Source organism: Vulpes lagopus, chromosome 5, assembly GCF_018345385.1.
Source record: "Vulpes lagopus strain Blue_001 chromosome 5, ASM1834538v1, whole genome shotgun sequence".
NCBI classification, from domain to species: Eukaryota; Metazoa; Chordata; class Mammalia; order Carnivora; family Canidae; genus Vulpes; species Vulpes lagopus.
In genome coordinates this window covers 131,479,759-131,502,614 of record NC_054828.1, presented here as the reverse complement: position 1 = coordinate 131,502,614, position 22,856 = coordinate 131,479,759, and the positions used below count along the sequence as shown (strand labels likewise).

General features: G+C 43.1%; 1 protein-coding gene across 1 annotated transcript in view; it reads left to right on the top strand.

Annotated features, from left to right (window-relative positions):
* Positions 1-22,372, top strand: part of DCDC2C (doublecortin domain containing 2C) — a 107,037-nt gene extending 84,665 nt beyond the window's left edge. Inside the window, exon 11 of the mRNA XM_041757027.1 lies at positions 22,148-22,372. Within this exon, the coding sequence (XP_041612961.1) occupies positions 22,148-22,372 (225 nt within the window). The remainder of the gene's footprint in view (positions 1-22,147) is intronic.
* Positions 22,373-22,856: the final 484 nt, after the last annotated feature.

The window sequence follows — 22,856 nt, the reverse complement described above, 5'->3', positions numbered from 1 at the left end:
CCCCGGGGTCTGCAAAGGGCGGCCGCGGCCGTGTGCCTCCCACTGCTCTGCTGTCACTGGGCACATGATCATGTGACCCTGTGGTGGCTCTTAGTCCTCCCCCTTGCTGTTTACACTTGTATATGGTAGCGAGTTGGTCATGATGAGTTTTTAAGGCTCACTGTCTGCTTTCATTCACTCACCACCGTAATCCTACATTTTTAAGATTCATACATTTACTCCTGGGTTTCAAGAAAGAAATGACTGGAACCCAGGGAGGGAAGGAGACTTGTCCAATATTATTCATAATGTAGGGAGCCAGGACTCGCATGAACACAGAAGGAAGCAGTGTGGAGCCGCCGGGTCTGTGCCGGGTGCTAGCTGGGTCTGTGCTGGGTGCTGGCTGGGTATATGATGAGAACCTGTCTGGGTGTGTGCTGGGTGCTAGCCGGGTGTGTGCTGGGTTGTAGCTGGGTATGTGCTGGGTGCTGGCTGGATGTGTGCTTGATGCTGCCTGGGTGTGTGCTGGGTGCTGGCCGGGTGTGTGCTGGGCACCTGGATGGGTGTGTGCTGGCTGTGGGCTGGGTGTGTGCTGGGTTGTAGCTGGGTATGTCCTGGATGCTGGCTGGATGTCTGCTTGATGCTGCCTGGGTCTGTGCTGGGTGCTGGCTGGGTGTGTGCTGGGTGCTGGCTAGGTGTGTGCTCGATGCTACCTGGGTCTGTGCTGGGTGCTGGCCAGGTGGCTGGGCACCTGGTTGGTGTGTGCTGGGTGCTGACTCTGTGCTGGGTGCTGGCCAGATGTGTGCTTGATGCTGCCTGGGTGTGTGCTGGGTGCTGGCTGGGCCCGTGCTGGGTGCTGGCTGCTGCTGGGCGCCGAGGGGTGAGGCTGGAGGAAGCTCAGCGTTGCTGCCCGTGGGGAGCTCAGTGTGGTGGGGGCAGCGCAGGTACACACAGGTGGGGGAGGTGCAGAAGCCTTGGAACATTCCGGGAGGGTGAACGGCTGCCTGCCGGGCCCAGGACAGAGGCTGTGGGGGTGTGTGCACCGTGTGACACAGGAGAGGTCCACTCAGGTGAGCGTGGAGGTGGGTGCCGATGCCGGCGGCGGCGCTGAGTCGGCCTGAGCACCGTGGCCCGGCGGCCTCCTGCGGGGACACCGAGTGGAAGGCAGGCCCGGTGGGAGGTGGAGGCGGGGATGCAGGTCACAGCGTCGGGGGTCCCGGCGGCGGGTGGGCTGGGCGCAGGGACTGCACAGGACGTGGTCCTTTGTCCGCGGCGCCCCTGGGTGCCCTCCCCGCGGGGCGTCTGGCTTGCCGTCTCCCGCACACGGTGCCAACACTGGGGCTCACCCCACACAGCAGCCTGCAGCCTGGGCCGGGGGGGCCTGGGTGGGGTGGCCTGGCTGAGGGGCCCCGGGCTCGGCCCTAGAAGGGGACTGGCCGGCCTCGCTGCGGCCTGCTGTGTCCCTCTGAGGGGCTGGGGTCATCCTGCCGCTACGCAGGGCAGGGCTGACGTGCTCGACTTATGTGAATGTGACGTTGGCGGCAGGAGGGGAAGGGTGAGAGCATTGCCTTCACCCACATCGTCTGTAGGGGACAGGCCCTGGGGCGGGCATGGGCTGGAGGGGACAGTGTGCCCTGAGGGGACAGGCCCTGGAGGGGTGTGGGCTGCACAGGGGACAGTGTGCCCTGAGGGGACAGGCCCTGGAGGGGCAGGGGCTGCGGAGAAAGGTCTTTTCGGGAAGACCTGTGGACGTGAGTAGATTGAGCAGACCTGGCGGCAGGTCAACACCTGTGGCAGGGATGAGGTTGGAGTTGGGCTTCTGGACGGGGGTCACGGTCTTGCTTCCGCCAAGGAGAGAAAGAAGCGGTTTTGGGGAGGCATCAGGCCAGCACATTATCCAAAGTTCCCGGCTGCTCTGCGGTTCTGTGAGCCTCTCGGTGAAGATGTCCTTCCAGGGGTAACTTCCAAGGGTTCTCCTGTCAGTTTCCAGGGCCGGCCTTGCAGTCCCTATGCCCGGTGGCCTGTGTCACCCCAGGAATAGCGGGTCTTGGCATCGACAAATGTGGTTTGGCAAGTGATAGGTTGATAAGTCCCTCATAGTCTTTCTGCTTCTTTAGGTCATTTTCTTCTGTTGGTGCCTCTTCTGGAGAAAGACAGTGGCTCTGGATGCTCCTGCGCTCTGATTCTTTTTTTAGAATTTTACTAAAAGTGCTTTTTTTCCTTTTTTTTTAACCTCAGTGACCTGCAGAAGAAGCAAGAGCCTTTCCTATGGTTTTTCAGTTTTTAGACAACTAAAGGATTGTATCTATTTAATATCTGGTAACACATTATACTTGCTTCTCTTAAGCTTCTCTGATACTATTACATTCTACCTATTTTATGCTTGTTTAAGATATTTCCAAGTGGGAACGAAAGTGGTAACTGTAAGTAAAGCACAATGTAAATGTGATGTCCTGCGTGAGACTTGTTTTTGTTAATATTATCACTATCAATATGAAGTCCAAGGATATAGTGGCAACGTTTGTCATTTTATGATTTATTTCACTTGGTTTAGATGGCTACTGTGTTTACTGGTGATTTTGTTTTATTTTGTTTACTGAAAACAAGAAAAAGAACCATACGGCATTCTAGAGCGAAAAAACACACCTGCACTACTAGAACCCGCGGTAAAAACAGAAGACCAAAGCGAACCACCCATGGGACAAGAACCACAAGAATCATCATCAAGACAATCAGAAGAAGAATATGAGGAACAAGAATTGCTCAAACAGCCATCCTTGTGGCAAGCATCCCAAGAACAGGGGCCCAAGGAACAAGAATCCCTGGAACAGCCATCCTTGGGACAAGAAGAGATGACCCAGGGAGAAAAAAACTAAACAACAGAAACCATGAAAACAAAATATCAGCCATGTTGTAAAGAACAACAGTCAGAAGCTAGAAAGGACCAGAAGGCAAATGAAAATAAAATTAGACATTTTTTTTCATGTTATACTGAAGAGGTATGCTAGCACAATATTAAAATTGTGCATTTCATATTTTGGTGGCCAAAGTTAAAAAAGAATGACTAAGACTAAATTCGTCTGGAATTCCTTCCTGTGTTCCCTGAATGTAAAGCTGGAAGGGGGTGGGGGAAGTGACTAGTGAGACGTCATGTAGATCCCCACCTGGCTCCCACCCTCATTATTTACAATATTGGTGTGTATCTGGTATTCCAGAGTGACTCATCTGCCCTGAAAATGACATGTATTTACATAGTGTGATCAATCATTGATTAAAAATGAGTAAAGGTATCTTATAATTATACACGTTATATGCGTACGCCCAAGCACATATATACATCACACGCACACATATGCCTTATGTGTCAGAGATTGACAGTAGAACCCATGGAAAGGTACATTTTTGGCGATTAAGAAAATACAGATTATACACACTAAGTGTGTGAACTATGGCTGTGCCTCAGTTTACTCATCCATAAACTGGGGCTAATAATAATACCTAATTCATAGTTTGTTGGGATAACTTAAATAATGCTTATTATAAGAACAGTGCTGGACACACAGAGGGTACTAAACTATGTTAGTAATGTTAGTTAGTTTTACTTCATTTTGGCTGTTTTTTCTTTGTTATTAAATGAGAGAAGACAAGCAGGTTATTCTACCCAGATTCTCTGCTAATATTGTTAGTGAACTTGACTCCTACGGTTAACCAAGCTTCTTGGCTGCCAGAACAAAAATGGAAACAAGGATTTGGGGATCGTCAAGGTCTTTACCGTTGTTAGTATACAGTGTTGACTTGTCGATGGAGAAGGAAAAGCTACCACTTCACGGTAACGATGGCTTCTTGATTTCTTGTTGGACGTGCCTGGAGCATTTACGACACCGTAAGGAGGGAATTGTAATCACATGGAAACCACCTCCGTCTTATCTGTAGCTTTTCTTGGTTAACTGATACGTTTCTGGTGGAGAGCCCACCGATTCTGATCTAACTTCATGCTTAGTGCATATTTTGGTGCTTGAAAAATAACTTTAGGACGGCATTTCCTGCTCCTTTTTGCCAGAGGCTTCTGTCCCCATGTCCTGATGTCTGGCATGGGAAGAGGATGGATTGGGAGTGAGAACTTTGGGTCTAGTCCGTGTGCCACCCTTGTTGACTGTATGGTCTTGAACATTTATTTGTCCTTTCTGAGCATCAGTTGTCTTCCGTAAGATGAGAATGTTAGAACCGTGAACAAATCTAGAGATGGCAGAGGTTACAGCGGGCATGTACCGTGGTCACCACAGGGGTTTGGAGGCTGGTCCTGAGTCATGTGTAACTGTAGCTTTAGGTGGCAGGGGCAGGGCATGGAATCATGTGTTTCTTTCCTTTCTTCCTTAAAAAAAAAAATGTTCTAAATCCACCATAATACTCAGTCTACCTTAGTACAGAATTATCATATGAGTCAAATGAAATTAAGCTTTCTGAAATTCATAGTACTACCCTGGTGTAATATAGGTTCATTTAATTTTAATGAATACATGAATACTGGTCTTCATGTAAAATACCACATCTGGATGATGTTCATGGGGTGGAGTTTCAGGGAGGGTTAGGTGCCAGAGGGATGGACTGCTTAGTTCCTTCAGAGAGTTATTAAGTATTAAAATAAAAAAAAATGCAGACCCCAACAATGCAATGGTGTCTCAGCACATTTGAAGAAGTGGGACTGAGGTTGGAGGGGAGAAGATGGACAAAGGGTCATCTTTATTTTGTTTTTAACTCTAGTGTCATTAGCACACGGTGTTACATTCGTTTCAGGTATACAATACAGTGATTCAACACTTCCCTCCAACCCCCGGGGCTGATAAGTGTCCTCCTGCATCTCCATCACCTATTTCATCCATACCCCCACCCGCCTCCCCTCTGGTGACCGTCCATGTGTTCTCTGTATTTAAGAGTCTGTTTTTTGGATTGTCTCTTTTTTTCCTTGTCTGTTCATTTGTTTCTGAAATTCCACATATGAGCAGAATCTTATGGTATTTGTATTTCTCTGGCTTATTTCATCAGCACAATACCCTTTTGTTCCAAGTGGCAAGATTTCTTTCTTTTTTATGGCTGGATAATATTCCCTTGTGTATATACAAACCCCCTCTTCTTTATCCATTCATCCGTTGAAGGACACTTGGGCTGCTTCCACGTCTTGGCTATTGTAGACAATGCTGCTATAAACATAGGGATTAAATTAGTGTTTTTGTATTCCTTGGGTAAACACCTACTAGTAGCAATCGTTACTACTGTGTTGTAGGGTAGCTCTATTTTTAACTTTTCGGGGAGCCTCCTGCTGTTTTCCACAGTGGCTGCCCCAGTTTGCATTCCCCACCAACAGTGTAAGAGGGTTCTTTTTCTTCCATGTCCTCGCCAACACATGTTGTCCCTTGTGTTTTTGATTTTAGCCATTCTGACAGGTGTGAGGTGATGTCTCGTGGTGGTTTTGGTTAGCATTTCAGGAAGGGGCTTCTTTAGAGCAACCACTGAACTAATGAGATAGCAGAGGACTACTGAAATAATTTCAAAATAGGTTTTCAGGGGTGTTTCTGTATCGGTACCTGCCTGGAAGCAAAGTGCTGTTTGGATGCCCTGTGATTAGCTTTCATGCCATATTGTAGATTCTCAACATGCTACAGGCTGCTGTCTAGAAAAACACCCAGAATCTAGACTCTAACAGGAATATCAGCTCTTGGGATCTGGGAATTAAATGTGACCAGATAACAGGTTTGGGAAGTTCCATTTTAACCTGCTTTTAAAAAATGTGTTTCAGATGGCCTGGGAGTGGAAACCAATAAACTAAAAAAAATCACCTTTATATCTACTTGACATCAGTTTTTCTTCAATCATCGTGCTTCCATCTCACATATGGACATTTTAACAGCGAGAAAAATCACATCTGGATTGAAATAAGCCCGTACACTCTGTCTTCTCAAAAGCTAAAGAGGAAGATTTTCCAATGGATTCCATAGTGTTCTAATTCCTTTTCTTGGTGGTACTTCTTTTTAGTAAACATTTAAAAGAATGAAATGTGGTTCTTTATAATTAAACCTCATAAAAATCATTCAAAAAACAGAGGGATTTGGAATAAACTGCACATATTCCCCTCATTTATTTTTTTGGAATGTGTATTGGAAGGTATTATTGCATTTTTATTAAAAAATTTTTTTTTTTAGAGAGGGTGGGAGGAGCAGAGGGGGAGGAGAGAGAGAATATTAAGCAGGCTTCACACCTAGTGTAGAACCCGACATGGAGCTCGATCTCATGACCCTGAGATCACCACCTGAGCTGAAATCAGGAATCAGACACTTAACCTACTGAGCCACCCACATGCCCCTATTGTTGAATTTTTTTAATACAGCTTAGAAGTTTTCGCAGAGTTATCTAGAACTGGTACATGAAGTTCTAAGTGAGAAAATATTTTTACCTTCTGAACGATCAGTTCAAAATGAAAAAAAATATCCAAGGTTAGGTGGGAAAAGGATATTACTAATGTATTTATTTATTATTTATTTTCATATTTATTTATTTTATGAATTATTTATTTTCACTTACTCATTTTCATATTTATTTATATTCATTCATTTTCGTAAAGGGTATTTCATAATACCCATACCCATAATACCCATGCAATTAAGTATGAAGATTTAAATTTTCTTTGGCAAAGATTTTAATGTCAGCAAATGACATCTGCCTTCACATCACTCTGTTTTTGAAGTTGGTCTGTATTAAAGTTTATTTTTATTTAACTTTAAATGTCAATTTCCTAGATTGCTCTGAAACTCATATTGGCTCTTTTTTTTCCTGGAGTGTAGCTCATTTTTTATTTTATTTTATTTTGTTATTAATTAAAATTCACATTAGTTAACATATAGTGTATTAGTAATTTCAGAGGTAGAGTTCAGTGATTCATCAGCTGCTTTTAACACCCAGCGCTCATCACATCGCAGGCCCTCCTTCATGCCCATCACTCAGTTACCCCATCCACCCACCCACCTCCCCTCCAGCAACCCTCAGTTTGTTTCCTAGAGTTAAGTCTCTTATGTTTGCCTTTTGAAAACAGCCAGATTTTATGTGCCATATGGGCCCATTTTCAAAACCTTCAAAGAATTATAATAATTCATAATCCCATTTTCATACACTCTAAATCAAACTAGTTTTTTTTTTTTAAGATTAGTTATTTGAGAGAAAGAAACTGTGCAGGAGCAGGGGGAAGGGCAGAGGGAGAGGCATGGAGCCCAACATCGGGCTTGATCCCATGAGATCACCACCTGAGCCAAGGGCAGACGCTGAACCGATGGAGCCTCCCAAGTGCCACTAAATCAAACTAGTCTTTGATAGAAAGTTGAATATGAACTTTAGTTTCCCTGTAGAGTGATTTTGTTGGTTGGAATTGTTCAGGGTTGCTGTGCTGATTCCCCATGCTGCCGGGGCTCGGGGTGGAGTCTTTCCCTGGAGCACACCCAAATGGCTGAAGGTCTCAAGCACTTGGAAACATATGAAGGTTTTCAGGGATGTTTTTGCAAATTTAAAATGTGGTAAGATCCATTTGTTTCTCTGTTAATTAGATATACTGTGTGTTTCTGTGTTTGTGGGAAAGAGATTATTAAGAGAAGTCTTGTTTGGTTTTTATTAGAGCCAGAGAGTGGAGCAGATTGGAACTCAGTTGTCTGTATTCCTTTTTTCATCTGCTTCAGATACATTGACTAACAAGCACTTGCAGAGAATTAGCTTTCTTTTGAGTTGCAGAAATGCCCTCAGAAACATTAACACATATATCCCCCCCCTACTCCCCTCTACCCAAGCATCTTGTTTGCTGTTTTCTTCAGTTTAATGACCATCTCTGCAAGCTGCACGGACCTAAAAGTCCCAGTCCCATCATTTCACTGATGGATCTCCTCAAAGTGCTTGGGACTCCACACTGGACCGGTGGCGGGTGAGTCATCACCCACTTTGGCTCTTGGGGCTGATGCTTGGGCATTAGGAATATTTTGCACATTTCCCCCTTTGAATCATTTTCTCTTGTATTGGTCTTTTCATGGAGGGACAGTTTAAAACATGGGGGCATCTTATCATCACACTGAGCCCCTGCCACTATCAAAAAGATTTCCTCCAGAATGAAGCTACAAATTGCCAATTATGTCTGCCAATTTTCTGGAATATGTGACCTTCTTCCTTTAAGTTGTTTGATAGATTTACTAAATACATTTGATTGGGTTTATCTATTAAGTGAATAGAAAAAAATAAAAACATAAATCTATGTTGGTAAAATTTAAATGTTTTCATAATGATCTGATGAATTATTGCTATATGTTAGCCCCCACTAGCAGGCTATCTACATGTAATGTAGTTACAATTTCAAGAATCAGTTTGATCACTAAATTAATTAGACAAAGTTGGTGAAAGTCACCTATAGACTCCTTTTTCTTGTAATTATAAGCTTAGAACGATGAACAGTTATTTTTTCCTGTATGTCCACTCTTTGAAAATATAATGAGAATCAAAGCTCTAATTGGCCTGAGCCTCTGCAATGCCCTGTGGAATATTTCTGTGTATCTTTCATAAGAGAAAAATGATGAGCAAAACCCACAAAAGCCGTCTGCTCACAGAACTTTCATTCTAGTAGGAGAAAGAGGGTGGTTGAGTCTTAGGAGCACTGCAGTCCAGTCCCAATTTCACTTAGTTCTTAGTTCGTTCCTTAGTTTTAATTGGGTTCAATTATCACCCCCCTTGAGGGGCCCCTGGGTGGCTCAGTCAGTTAAGATCCGCCTTTGGCTCGGGTCTTGATCCTGAGGTCCTGGGACCGAGCCCCATGTCAGGCTCCTTGCTCAGCAGGGAGTTTGCTTCTCCTTCTCCCTCTGTGATTTCTCTCGCTCTCTCTCAAATAAAACAAAATCTTAAACAAAAATATCACCCCCACTAAAGTTTAGCAGAAAAGGGGAATCTTCCCTGGAGAAATAACATTGTTTTACACAGTGCCCTGCATTCAATAAGGTGCAGGATTCTGTTGCTGAAAATCCAGAGACTAAGCAGGCAGAGGAAGCACAGGTGATACAGTGATCTCACAGGAGTGCTGATGTTAGTAACAAAGAACTTGACAATAATAAGAATCAGTATATTCAGGAATATAGAAGGAAAATAATAGAGACATTTACCAAAGATGTGGAATCTACAAAAAGAGGTCGAAGGGAAATTTTAGAACAGAGCCATATGATATCTGAAAGTAGCAATGAATGGAGATAACGTGTCAAATACGGCAGAAAACAGGACTATAAACTGATCAACAGAACTACAACAGGATCAACAGGACTATAAACTGTGCCTGACTGAGGCACAGAGAGAAAAAAGAACAGAAAATGCATAAATGACCCTAAGGGGCATGCATGATGTAGTGGGAAGGTTTACAATCAGTGAAGGTGGGTCTCAGAAGGAGAGGACAGAGGGAATGTGGCAGGAGAACTTTGGGGGGAAGTAATCCTGTTAATGGCAACAGGGAAGTGGGTCAGGAAGAGCAGGGAGATGGAGGGCGCAGGGAGGTTTTAATTTCCCTTTGCTTCTCCTCTTTCCTCCCCTCTTCCCCCCTCCCCCTCCTTTCCTTTCACTTCCTTTCAGATGATTGATACTCAAAATGTGGCAGGTCATTATTAGAGTGATTCCACAGAAAGAGTGAGATGGGCCAGTTTTAAGGAACTACAGGGAAAGGAAGCAAGACCAGGTGGACGGTGGGCTATATGGACTGTTGCACACACTTCCCTTGTAACAAGAGTGAGTGGGACACTGATACAGATGTACTCATGGTTGTAGGTTTTCTAGCAGGAATCTTTGGTTGCTTTAATGAAATATGCACTGGGGTAAGCAATGGAGAGTGAAGATGGGATATAAGAAATTGTAAGAGAAGGCAGGAGGATAAAATGCACTTTACTAGGAAAGGGGCAGTGATACATGCCAAATTCAGGGTTGGATCTTGAGATTAAAAAAGGAGAAGAGAAGAAAAAGGAAGGATGGTAAGTTCTTTCAGGTGGGAGATGAAATGTTTTTTGCGGGGGGACAAAGTTTGCAATCTTAGAGGATAGCTTAGCCTTGCAAGGGAAGACTTGATGCTTTCAGGCCCTAAGGAATACTTTGATACAGGAGGCCAGGCTAGAGAGTTATAAAACTGCTCTTAAAAGACAAAACTAGGGAGAAGAAAAAAGATAAAACTAGGAAAAGGAATAATAGTTGCTATTATGTCAGGAAAGAATTATTGGAGCCTAAAGAAATATAACACAGGGAGAGAGGATGAAGTTTAAGGGAGTGAAATAGAATTATTTCCTTAAAGGGAGCCTAGAGTCGTGAACCTCGAGACAGGAAACCCATTAAAGATGCTGATAGGGACTCATTAATAAGGGCAATTGGATAACCATCCCCTAAAGACTCAGGACTATGAAAGATTAGATGAGAGAAGAAGAAGGTAAGAGAGAGAACTTCAGGGCCTACAAGATGAATGAAGATGCTGCAGTATTTTTAGGCAGGGAAGCAGATCTAAACTGCATGGGTAGCTTCCAGAGTTAGTTCTCTAAGGGAAGGTACAAAGAACATGAGGCTGCTGGGGACAGGCAGGCAGGTTCCTAGCACGTGGGTTACATGGTGGACTGGGGAGCAAATAGTTCAGGTGGAATTTTACAACACGGAGTTGAGGAGGCACAGAATTTGTTCAAATAATAAATGCTTTGGCAGAATAAAAATTTATTAATTTTATACCTTTTGCCATGGGAGTTCCCTCAAGGGTAACATTATGGAAGAATGTCAGAAAACAAATATCTGGATTGGGGAAAAAGGGAACCAAGGAAAGCATGCTGGCTTGAGAGTGTCAGACCCTAATGGGGCACATGAGGAAAAGTGAGAACGTAAGCAAAAGAGGAGCGTTTGCAGACGTCTGCTGAACCGCCTGGACTTCGTGGTGGAAACCAGAGGAAAAGGTACAGTGGGAGCTTATTTCTCCTTTACAGAGAAAGACACAGCAAAAGAAAAAATTCTGCTTCCGTGGAAGCAGCTAGCACAGGTAAGTTACTCAAGGCCGGGAAAACTGTGACTGGCTTCCCCTGACAAAATTGTGGGAAGGGCACACATCATCCCAAGGGATCATTGTTGAGGGGCTGGGGTTCTTGCTTCTCAGGTATTTCTTCTTTTTGTCCCAGGGATGACTGTTCTCATGACTGCTGGCCCAGTGGTGATTCTCTCTGGGCTTCTATCTTTACTGTAGTTTTTAGCAGTATGGGTGTTAGTTGTATTGTGAGAAGATTTTTTTTTTTTTTGGTACAGTTTAAGATTCTGTCTTTGCCTTTGACTTTGGATAGTTTGATTATGATGTGTCTAGCTGCAGATCTCTTTGAGTTGATCTGATTTGATGTTTGTTTAGTGTTCAGCTACTGATTGGACAGAGATTTTATTAAACACCTCAACCCAGAAAGTCTCCAGCCTTTCTCGAAGGGCTCTATGTGTGTGTTGGGGAGCCTATAGTACTCCAGCGGGGGATTTGCAGCTCTGCCTTTGCCTTTACATCTTGCTTGCACAGTGTTAAGATCAGCCAAAGGTGAGAGTTTAGGGCCTTCCCAGGTCTTTCCTGGTATACATGTGGCACTGCACATATGTGTGGCCTTTTAGCTTCTCAGGAATATGTCAGAACTTTGCAAAAACCCCATATTGACATCTCATTCCCTAGTTTTTCCTTTAAACTGAAATTTAAGAATTTTTCGTCAGCTCTAACTAATGTTGCCACTTCAAGCAGCCGTGATATTAAACAATCGCCACTGATTGTTTTTGAGAAATGCCCCAGGGGATAAGGCTCTGTACAGAGTGAGCTCTGAGTCAGGTTAAACAAAGAGAAGCCCTGAGAATAGGGCTTTTTACAATGTTGCCAGACAGGTCGAATAGGGACAGATATCTGGGTATGAACTTCTGGGGAGTTCTTAACCCATTCTTTCTGCAGTGGATGCTAAGCCACAGTTTTTCACAGCTGCTGCAGTTATGAGACTGTTAGTTTTCATGGCTCCTGTTAAGTTGAGGAGATGGAGATTGGAATAGGTTTGCTGTTCTTAGTGAGATGCAGTTATTGTCTTTAATAAATGCCCCCTGAACAGCTGCAACATTTAGGATAATTTCATAAATTATGAAAAAGTTAATTTTGATGCTTTTTGGTGTCAGAATTACTTATATAGAGGGGTGGTCTTCTGATGGCCCTTACTCTGCCATCTCAGAAGTGCTTCTCTCATGAAATGCTAGAAGTGTGTGCTTCCCCAGTTTTGCACCTGCCATATTTTCTTAGTTCTGTTCTCCTTTGGTTCACGTAAGTACAGAGAGGCAAATCAGCAAGTCAGCTGCCATGCAGGCTCCCAGCTGGGGAATGGCACATCAGGTTGTCTTTCTTGCAAACCCTCAATTTTTTTGTGATTGGTACATATGACAGCCTCCTTCACTTGACTGGGTGGGTGTGGGAGCAAGCACTTTTCTCCCTCTACTTAAAGGGATGGAGGGAAGGAAGAGCTGAAGCATTCTCCACTGAGCCAATGATTAAGATGCTCATATAATCTATTATCTGAATGAGGATATTTTTAATAGAAAAAAGGGTATTAAAGATAATTTAGTATATGTATGTGTGCATAAAGGGAGGGAGAGAAAGAGGGAAGGAAGGTAAGTAGAGAAAGACACACAGAGGAAGAGACATACACAGACACACACAGAGGAAAATTAATTTTATGACATTGGTGCAACTGAAGATAGTTCTCCTAGAAAAACTGTTCTTAAAACAAGTTTTTATATAAAATAAGCACAAAATATCTATGTGCATTAAAACAAAACATGGAGATTTTTGATATTGATTGTCTGAACTTCAGCAAAATAATCTTGGTATATGTTCATATGTGTTAATGCATCTTAAAATTATCTTTAATACCATGTCCTTGATAATTTTCCCAAAAATGTATGTTTTAATATAGTCTAATTATTAATTTTTCATAAAATTTTAGCAATTGTCTCCAAATAACATTCTGTAGTTCATGAATTTGAAATTTTTGACACCTTCATTTAACTCTTCTCTAGGTACTATCAGATTTTTAATTGAGAATATACTCTCTCAGAGGTGCTTAGGGACCTGGTAAACCCTGAGCAAATTTTGCTAAGTATAGAAAATTATCAAAAAAAATTATCAATAGTATTTAAAAATACTGAAATTGTAAATATTTTAAGCAAATACTTTTGTGGTTATTGTCTTTGTTGCTTCCATTTAGGGCCCCTTTCATTGACAAATATTTTTATAAACTCATCAGAGAAGTTGTTTCTTTTGATGATTCTTTGAATACTTTGTTAAATTTGTATGCTGCAGAATCACAATGCTTCTGAATTTTATCTTATTATAATACAGTATATAAATCCATACAATTAAAAATAGATGCTTCATCAACAAATTCTTCCTGCAAGTTATTTTCAAGCAAAATTACAGATTTTCAGAATGAAATATTCTTCTCCGGTTGACCTCTCATCATTCAAAATATTGGGCATTTTTCTTTTTTTGGTAAGTATTATTGTCAATGAGTCCTGTTTTCAAGCTTTCCCCCCAATAATTGCAAGTTGCCCGGATTTCAAAGGTAGGTTTATTTGGCTCTTTGGGTTGAATAATCTGATCAAAGCTTACAACAAATTTTGAACAAACTACAACAAAAATTTAGAAAGATGTAAGAAATATTTAATTGATTGTAGAATCCTTAGTTTGATGTACAAAGTGGGTTTTCAAAGCTCAAGCATTTCTGCAATGGCAGATGGCAGGAAGTAGAGAGAAAAGAGCCTATTGGCATGCATGGGGAAATTGTTTTTGTTTAACCACATTATCACAAAAACATTGTAGTTCACATGCTCTTTGATATATAAAAATATCAATTTTGACAATGACAGCTTTTGTTCTGGTTGGTGGAATGTCGCATGCACAGCACAACCATTCCAAGTACCCTCTGCTCTGTTTAAGTCCTCAATTTAGTAAGAATATTACTGAACCACAACACAGTGCCCTGTTTCAATGTGGACTCATGCGATCCCCACAAAACCTATTATTTTGCCTAAAGTTCAATTTTTAAAAAAAGATTTATTTATTCATGAGACACACAGACTGAGAGAGAGAGGGAGGCAGAGACATAGGCAGAGAAGGAGACTCCCTGCAGGGAGCCTGATGTGGGATTTGATCCCAGATCCCAGGATCATGACCTGAGCTGAAGGCAGGCACCCAACTGCTGAGCCACCTAGGCATCCCCCTAATATTCATTTTTTAAACTGAATTTGCAGTAGCATTCACAGCAACGTCAGATGCTTTCATCCTCAACAGAACGGAATTCCCAAACCTTTTACTCTATTCTATGAATTGGATGGAAAACTGAATCACCGGAATTAGTTAAATTTTCTATTCTCAGTATCTGGTGACGCTGATGTGAAACTGGCATAATTTAACTCCGCAGTATTCTTCTGGAGCCAGGACATTGACAGCTATTGCTTCACATTTTGTACTTGAACAAGAAAGCTCAGAATGAGCCACATAAATTTACAAAACCCATCATTTGGCGTAATGCAGAAGGAGAAGATCTGATAACTCGACCAGTTTCTATTTGGTTTGGGGTACCCTGGCTCTGCTGAACTCCAGCCAGACCACCTCAGAGCCCATGAGACAAACTTTTGGGTTCATTTCACATCCTTGGTTGAGTGGGCTGTGTCCATTGAGGTGAGGATCCCAGCATAGGGGGCATGCACTCGCCTTGGTCTCCAGGTCATGGGGAAGGAAGCATTAGGGGGAGGCTGACATCCCAAGTGCTGTGAGGTCTTCTCTCATGGCTGGCAGGAACATCAACCATTTCTAGTTTAGGTGGGCTTTGGGAATTGTCTGTCTGTGTCTTCATGGTGGGTCTTTCCTTGGGTTGTTATTTCTCCTGGATATACAGATAAATTTTTCACCAGAGTTGTCTGCAGATCTTGGAGCTTGCTCTTTGGGCAGCTCCCTCCTCGCTGATACTCTTGCCCCTGCAGCCCACCCCTCCCCCTCTCCCCCATTCTCAGTCTTGTTGGGTTCTCTTGGCTTGTCTGCTCTGTGGCCTGGAAACTGTCTCTAGGCAGAAAGCGAATAAATTGTGACTCCTTTTTTTAAATTTCCCTTCTTCAGAGACCACAGTGATGCTGGCTGTCCAGTGTCAGAAAATCATATGTTTTGTCTGGTTTTGTAGTTGTTTAAGCAAAGAGAATGAATCCAGTCCCTGTTACTAAATCTTGGCCTCAAATAGATGTCCCGGGTTTTGCCTTTAGTTTCATAGTTTTGAGGGGATTTTTTTCTATTAGAATTTCTCTGTATCAGAGATAGAACATTCTGTTGCCTTTTTGCCCTTTTTGAAATTTTGGGGAGAATAAATAATTTTGATGGAGAGATACTTGGAAAGTGAGGAGAGATATTTTGCCCAGTGATGGTAAACAGTTGTAGACTACAGGCTTCTCATGCTTCTAGGGGCAAGTGGACTAGTTTTCTTCTGAAGCTGTATGAAGGGGAGATGGAAGGGAAGGGTGTTATGTATGCCTCCACTTGACCCAGGGGCACCATATAAGTGAACAGACACTCATCAGACCCAGAATAGGATTTTAGTAACTCTGGCAGCAGGTGCCTTGCAAGGACCAGGGTGAGGTGTGGCTATTCACTGAGCTGTGGTTGCAGAGTGCTCACACACCTGTGTGCCCACCTTAGGAGGGTAAATCTGCATGAAAGTGCATCATGTATTCTCACTCAACATAATTGTCTCAACGACTCAAGATGAGCATTATGAAAACATCACTGTGTGACAGTGTATGGAATCAAGACCCCTATAGGTCTTTAGTGTCTCTTTCTGGCTCTTCCCTGTCAGTGAGCTCTTCTCACTACCCCGCCGAACTTGTCTAAACACTTCTTCCCCTCTGTAATTCACTACGTTCAATCTACTGTAGACCAGAAACAAGATAACAAGACGCCATAAGGACGTACAAGTCAAGAGTGCTGAAGACCATGGGTGAATGCTGTGGGCTTTCATTTGTGGAAAATGTATGAGTTCAAGGCACAGACTATTCAGGCAAGTCCCAGCCACCAGCCTCCTGCACTTGCTTTATGGGTCTTGGATGAGTCCAGGTGGGATAGAGAAGTGATATGTTTTTGTTCATTCTGAAATAGGCCGCTCCCCTTACTTGGCTCCCTGGTCATTTCTTACGGCTCTTCTGGGGCTGGCCAGAGGTGCACCTTATCTTTTAATAAAATATTAGTGATGTGGAAATCCATTTAGAAACAAGGTGGGCACAAATTGTACCTGGAAATGGCATCTTGGCTGTAAGAATGCCATTCATCACTAAGATTATGGGGTGCTTTTAAGCCAGTATCTCTGCTTATTATTCATAAGGCATATGCAGAATGATTCAGTGTTGGTGACTCAGCTAAACGATTGAAAAGAAAATTCAGTGAAAAGCCAGCTTTAACTGCACATCATGGACTCATTTGATGCTCTGTTTGCTCCTCAGCTCCTGTTTCTCATTTTAAATGTTGGAATAAAGCACTTAGAACAGATTTGAATGTGAACTTTGAGGTTTAGAATGGCCTACTCAGAGAATTTTAAAAGACATGTTAGATGTGGTAAGTCTTCATTGTACACGGGTAACACCAACACACATTAGTTTGAATAAAGTTTCCCTGTCATATTTTTTTGGTGTGAAAACAAGTTTACATGCTCATCAAGATGACTTATTTTCTGGAGGCAGAGGGAAGAATACATAAGATATTCAAAATTTTTAAAATTTGAGAATTGGTGAGCTTAATTTTTTTTCTTATTTCTCATAGTGGTATATTTTGACCTATTTCCGGCATTCTGCATAATGGGCTAATTCCAGATTGCCATGGGAGAAAGGTCAGGGAACACCTACCTCCTAGAGGTGCAGGTGCTATGAGCTGGTTGGTAACTTGCAGCTCTCAGATGTCATAACTTCTTTTATTTTTATTTTTGTTTTAAATCTGTCCAATGAAAACTTAAGACTTTTCATGAAATGCTGATTTTCGGCATGTTTTAATTTCTTTGGAAAAATTTTAAGGCCCATATCACTTATACCTTAAATGGTACTATTAAAGTTTTAATACAAGACTGGTAGAAAATTTAAGGAAAAGTATGGGAGACCGACTTCGTAATGATCAACATCAGCTACCTCATTTGTTAGCCAAAAATCACTGACTCCTCATTATCCTTGTAGAAATTTTTCCATGATAATTCTTTTTATATTCCTTTTGTTTTTTTAGGAGTTTTGGAGTTAAATGTTCTTTTTTTAAAAGATAATTCATTTTGTTCATTCATTTGAGAGAGAAAGAGCACGAGTGAGGGGGGAGGGACAGAAGGAGAGGGAGAAGCAGACTCCCCGCTGAGCAGGGAGCTCGACGACGGAAATGGGGCTCCATCCCAGGACCCTGAGATGGCAACCTGAGCCCTAGGCAGACGCTTAACCAGCTGAGCCACCCAGGTAACCTCTTTCTTTCTTCTTTTCTTTTCTTTGAAAAAACTTTTCCAGCTTTATTGGGATACAGTTGGTATATAACACTGTAGGAGTTTAAGACACACAAAGTGTTGCTTTGATCCATTCTATACTGCAATGTGATTACCACTGTAGCTGTAGCGAACACGTCCATCATATCACACAATCACCATTTCCTTCATTTCCTTCTTGGGGTGAGAACACTGAAGATCTACTCTCAGCAACTTTCGAGTCTGTGATACAGTAGGGTGAACTATAATCGCCGTACGATGCATTAGATTTTCCGCACTCATTCATCTTACAACTGAAGTTTGGGCCTTTGGACCCGCGTCTGTGGTTATATTTTCAAAAAAGTTACATTATTTCTTCTCCTCTTCCCTTATACTTACTGAGAACATTCTGGGGGTTGGCAGGGTGGGGGAATCTTAGCTAATAGGCCGTGGTGTGCTGGTAAATGTTGAACAATTGGCTTTCTGGGATGGGGTGGGGCAGCCCTTACTATAAACATTTGTCAGCTTCCGAGTTGTGACTATTCCCACCATGGCTGATTTCCAGCCATCACGGGGACACCCTGACCGCCCTGTTGGGAAGAGCTGTGTGTAATCAGCGTTTGTGACCCCGTGCAAGGAGGCGCCAGCCCACCCCTGCACAGACAAATGAGCTTAATGGAAACTCAGCTTCCTGTACTAAGCCCCCAAAGGTCCATGTGTTCCTAGAACTATTTTCTCAAAACCATGAAATCTGGGGCAAGCAAAACACTTGGATTAGATATCTACAAACAGGGATTTATCTCAAAGATCTTTTTACTCTGAGAGCATAGTTCTCATATTTCTGTAGTGAAGACAGATTTTTTAAAAAATATTTTATTTTATTATTTTTTAATTTTATTGTTTTTAGAGACAGAGTGTGTATGTGCAAGTGGAAAGAGGTGCCCAGGGAGAGGGAGAATTTTGAGCAGACTCCCTGCTGAGTACAGAGCCCAACATAGGGCTCCATCCCAGGACCCTGAGACTGTGACCTGAGCCGAAACCAAGAGTCAGATGCTTAATCAACCAAGCCACCCAAGCGCTTCCTTCCCTTTTTAGAAAAAGATAAAACAGATCTTTTTTTTTTTATTTAGATAAAACAGATCTTATACAGGATAATAGAGTCATAAAAACTGTGAACAGTCCAATGGATTCCCATTCTTATTGTGCCACGGCTAGCCAAGCAGTTAATGAGAAAGAGCAACCAGATGTAGGTTCTTTCCTTGTAGATCTCATCTATTTATATTGATATTTGAAAAAAATAATGTAACAGTTATATGCTATCAGTTAACCTTTCGGTATGCTTTCTAGGATTCCAATGAATTTATCAGAGAAGTGGTAATTTTGTTTTGGGTGAAATAATTTTTTCTTGGTCATCTTTTCAACCATTAAAAAAATCATTCTAAAACCTGCCTTATTTGGGATATGAAAAAAATAAATATGTTGTATGTATGGTATAGACAGTGGGTAAGGCTAAGCTAGAGTTATTTTTATGAATGAAATATGTACATATAAGCTATGGCTTCTGCATAATTACTTAAAGCTTCGATATGGTTTTTTTCTCTGACATCTACAGCAACAGTACTGCATTTTTTAAAAAAAGATTTATTTATTTATGATAGACATAGAGAGAGAGAGAGAGAGAGAGAGAGAGAGAGAGAGAGAGAGGCAGAGACACAGGAGGAGGGAGAAGCAGGCCTCATGCCAGGAGGCTGACGTGGGACTTGATCCCGGGACTCCAGGATCGCGCCCTGGGCCAAAGGCAGGCGCCAAACCTCTGAGCCACCCAGGGATCCCCCAGTACTGCATTTTTGTTGAGTGACTGTTCTACTCTGCTCTGAACATTTAATGAAATACTGTGGGGGTATGTTGGTTTGCATAAAATATGAACGTGACCAGTAAGAATTTGGAAAACGTAGAGTGTGGAGGAAATTTCAGAACTTGCAGCATCAGGGGGAGGAAGAGTTGTCAATTTAGTTCACTTAATGCCGCTTTGAGAGTGAATGTAAAATACCTACCAGTACTTGGCAAGTAGCAGCGCCTCAACAAATGTCAGGTCTCACGGTTGGGGCGGAAAGCAGCATTCACTGGTAATATAAGTTCAAGGCCGCCTTCCTCCTGGGGCACAGAATGAATGTGCCATCCAAGGTGATGGATAAGACTGTCATGAATAGTCAGGGAAAGCTTCGTCAAGGTGGCAGATGTGACCCGAGCGTTGAGACAGGTGCAGTGGGCTGGTGTAGCTCTTCCACATGGCATGATTCTCAACGGCTGGGCAGTAGGCCCTGGCAGCTGGTCACTGGAGAGGAGACTGGTTAGATTGTGCTGGGAAATAAGGGAGGAAAAGTAAACTCTGGAAGAAGTGTGGGCATCATTGTACATTGGCCTAAGGATCTTGGGCTGAAGATGAAGGTGCTGGAGGGTGGAGCGGATACGGCTTCTGATATGAGATTTCCATGATCAAAACCAGCCTTTCAGGAAGACCTCTGATGAGGGTGTGTAGGCCTCTTTCATGTTTGCCCAGAAAATAGCACCTCCTGTGCTTTTATTTGGGCTTGCCCCGACATTGGCAGTGCCTGCGATTAATGGAGACCCAAGCACTATGGTTTTTAAAAAATATTTATTTTATTTTATTTTAAAATATTGATTTATTTGAGAGAGAGAGAAAGACAGAGGGAGAGGGAGAGAGAGAGTCTCAAGCAGTCGCCTCCGAGTTCAGAGCCTGACACATGGGGCTCGATCCCAGGACCAGGAGGTCATGATCTGGGCCAAAATCAAGAGCTGGCTGCTTACGCAACTGAGCGAGCCACCCAAGCGTTCCATTTTTTAGCATTTAAAAATTATAAATAAGCTATGAATGTTTACAACAAAAATTCTTTATGTTTGTTGTAATCAATATTGGTTCATAGAAACAAAATCAAAATATTTGTGAAGTTATATTTTTTTATGATTGAAGTTGGCAAAATAGCAAGTTGTCCAAGTTGTGGATTTGATTTAGAATAATTTTCTTGCTCATATTTGCTGTTTTGATCAATAATTACACTTTCATAAAATAAACTAGTGGTGCCTATCCACAAATTTTATGTGGGTTACGTTTGACAAAAGTGTGCTCGTCTTTACTGTTGTTAAAATTTTTGGCAGGCTGCCTCTGTGAATGTTTTCTGTTCCTATTTCTTCTCTGTCTTTACACCCCATTTTCAGGTTTTCTACCTGTAGCAAAATACCAACTCTCATCATTCTTAATGATGTAACACAGGGGTTTCGTAGAAAAAAAATCTATCAACCCCTGATCTAAAAGATTAGAAAGGGAAATGCAGTTGCAAAATATCAAATTTCAACATGTTACCAATAAAATACAAACTAAGGTAAATAAAAGTTGAATTAGATGTATTTTTTAAGGATGTTTTTGAGAGAGCTTTTTTGGTAAAATAATCAGAATTATTCAACTTAAGAGGCAAAATAGAAACAATACTGAGTGACTATAAAAAGACTAAATAAAAATTATTTTAATATGGGCAGCTCGGGTGGCTTGGCGGTTTAGCGCCGCCTTCAGCCCAGGGCCTGATCCTGGAGAACCAGGATCGAGTCCCACGTCGGGCTCCCTGCAGGGAGCCTGCTTCTCCCTCCACCTGTGTCTCTGCCTCTCTGTCTGTTTCTCATGAGCAAATAAATAAAATCTTAAAAAAAAATATTTTAATAAAGCTAATAGTTGAAATGTACTTTATGCAAGATTTAATTGCTTTTAACAGTGAAAGTATTTCATAAAACTCGTGTTGTTCAGTGTCTATCTAGTTTTGGTTGTGAAGAATCACGATCATGCCTCGTAAATGCTGTGTCCAGAATCCATATGATGCTTCACTTGTGATAAATCTAGACCTTTAAGGTCTTAATCTAGACAGGATAAAACCTTCCCCAGCCCCCTGCATATTTGCTGCTGATGCCTCTGTGCTAATCCTCACGCAGCAGGAATCAGGATGCTAGAAGCAGCTAGGGGAGGGGCCTCGGGCAGGGCACCCCCCCCCCCAGGTCACGACTGGCTGCCTGGTGCCCTCTGAGGGGAAGGGGTGACCTAATGCTTGGATGGCCCTGGTCCCTGCTCTGGAGCGGCACCCCGGTGCACCCCACAGGCCTTCCTAGCACTCTCCTGCACCACTTTGGGGACACAGGGTGGAAGGGTGACAGGCTGGAGAGAGCTGTGGCCCTGTGGCCCCCTCCCAGCCCCCCACCAGGGGCCAGGCCTCCGTGTGCTCTGACCCATTGAACTTCCGTCTATCTGTTCTCCGCCTGGACCTACCCACTGCACCCCTTGCAGGAATGTGAGTTAATTCTAATCTTACTTCTAATTTTTTTTCTATCTGGTTTAGCCCCTCCGATGGTTAATTCTGATTTTTAATCTGCCATTCGACAGCCGGTGGTGTGGATTGTTGATGCAAAGGATAAATTGAGGAGCAGGATGAGGGGGAGGCCTCTGGGCAGTTGGCATCTCTGGAGAAGTTTCTCAGAAAGCGCTTGCTGGAAAGATCTGCACCGAGGTTGGGCAGGAGATGGGGGACCCTCTTCCAAATTCGCCTTCTCTACCGTAGGTGCTGCACTCGCGGGCGCCTCTAGAGAGGCAGGGCAGGAAAACCCGGCCTCGAGGAAACCGCCTACCAGAGAGCAGCTCCCAGGGACCTCCGACGTGGGGTTTGGAGTTGCGGCTGCCCTGGCTCGGGGAAGCATCGACGGCTCTCCGGACCCCGCAGCGGGCTTCGGGCGGTGTTGCCGCCGCCGCCGCCGCCGCCGTTCAGGGCTGCGAGTATGAAGCCTAAAGGATTTCCTCGCCGGTGGCCCACCGGCTTTTTGTTGTGGCTCCTATTCTAAAACATCACCACAAAATACTTCTTTTTTTAAAAAAAGATTTTTATTTATTTATTCATGAGAGATACAGAGAGAGAGGGGCAGGGGAGAGAGAGGCAGAGACACAGGCAGAGGGAGAAGCAGGCTCCATGCAGGGAGCCCAACGCGGGACTCGATCCCGGGACTCCAGGATCACACCCTGGGCCGAAGGCAGGCACCAAACCACTGAGCCAATCAGGGATCCCCCTCACCACAAAATACTTAATCCTTCTAGGCCTTTAGAAATGTCAGATCAGAGAGGCAAAGGTAGAGTTCGAAACATAAATCCGTGCCGTGAGCTGCTGTGGGTACAGTAGTTTACAAATGAAAAGATTTTGAAATAATTTGCACACTGAGAAATGCCAGTAGTGGTTTGAGGTCCATCGTTTGTGTCTATTTACCCCTCCCCTCCCCTCC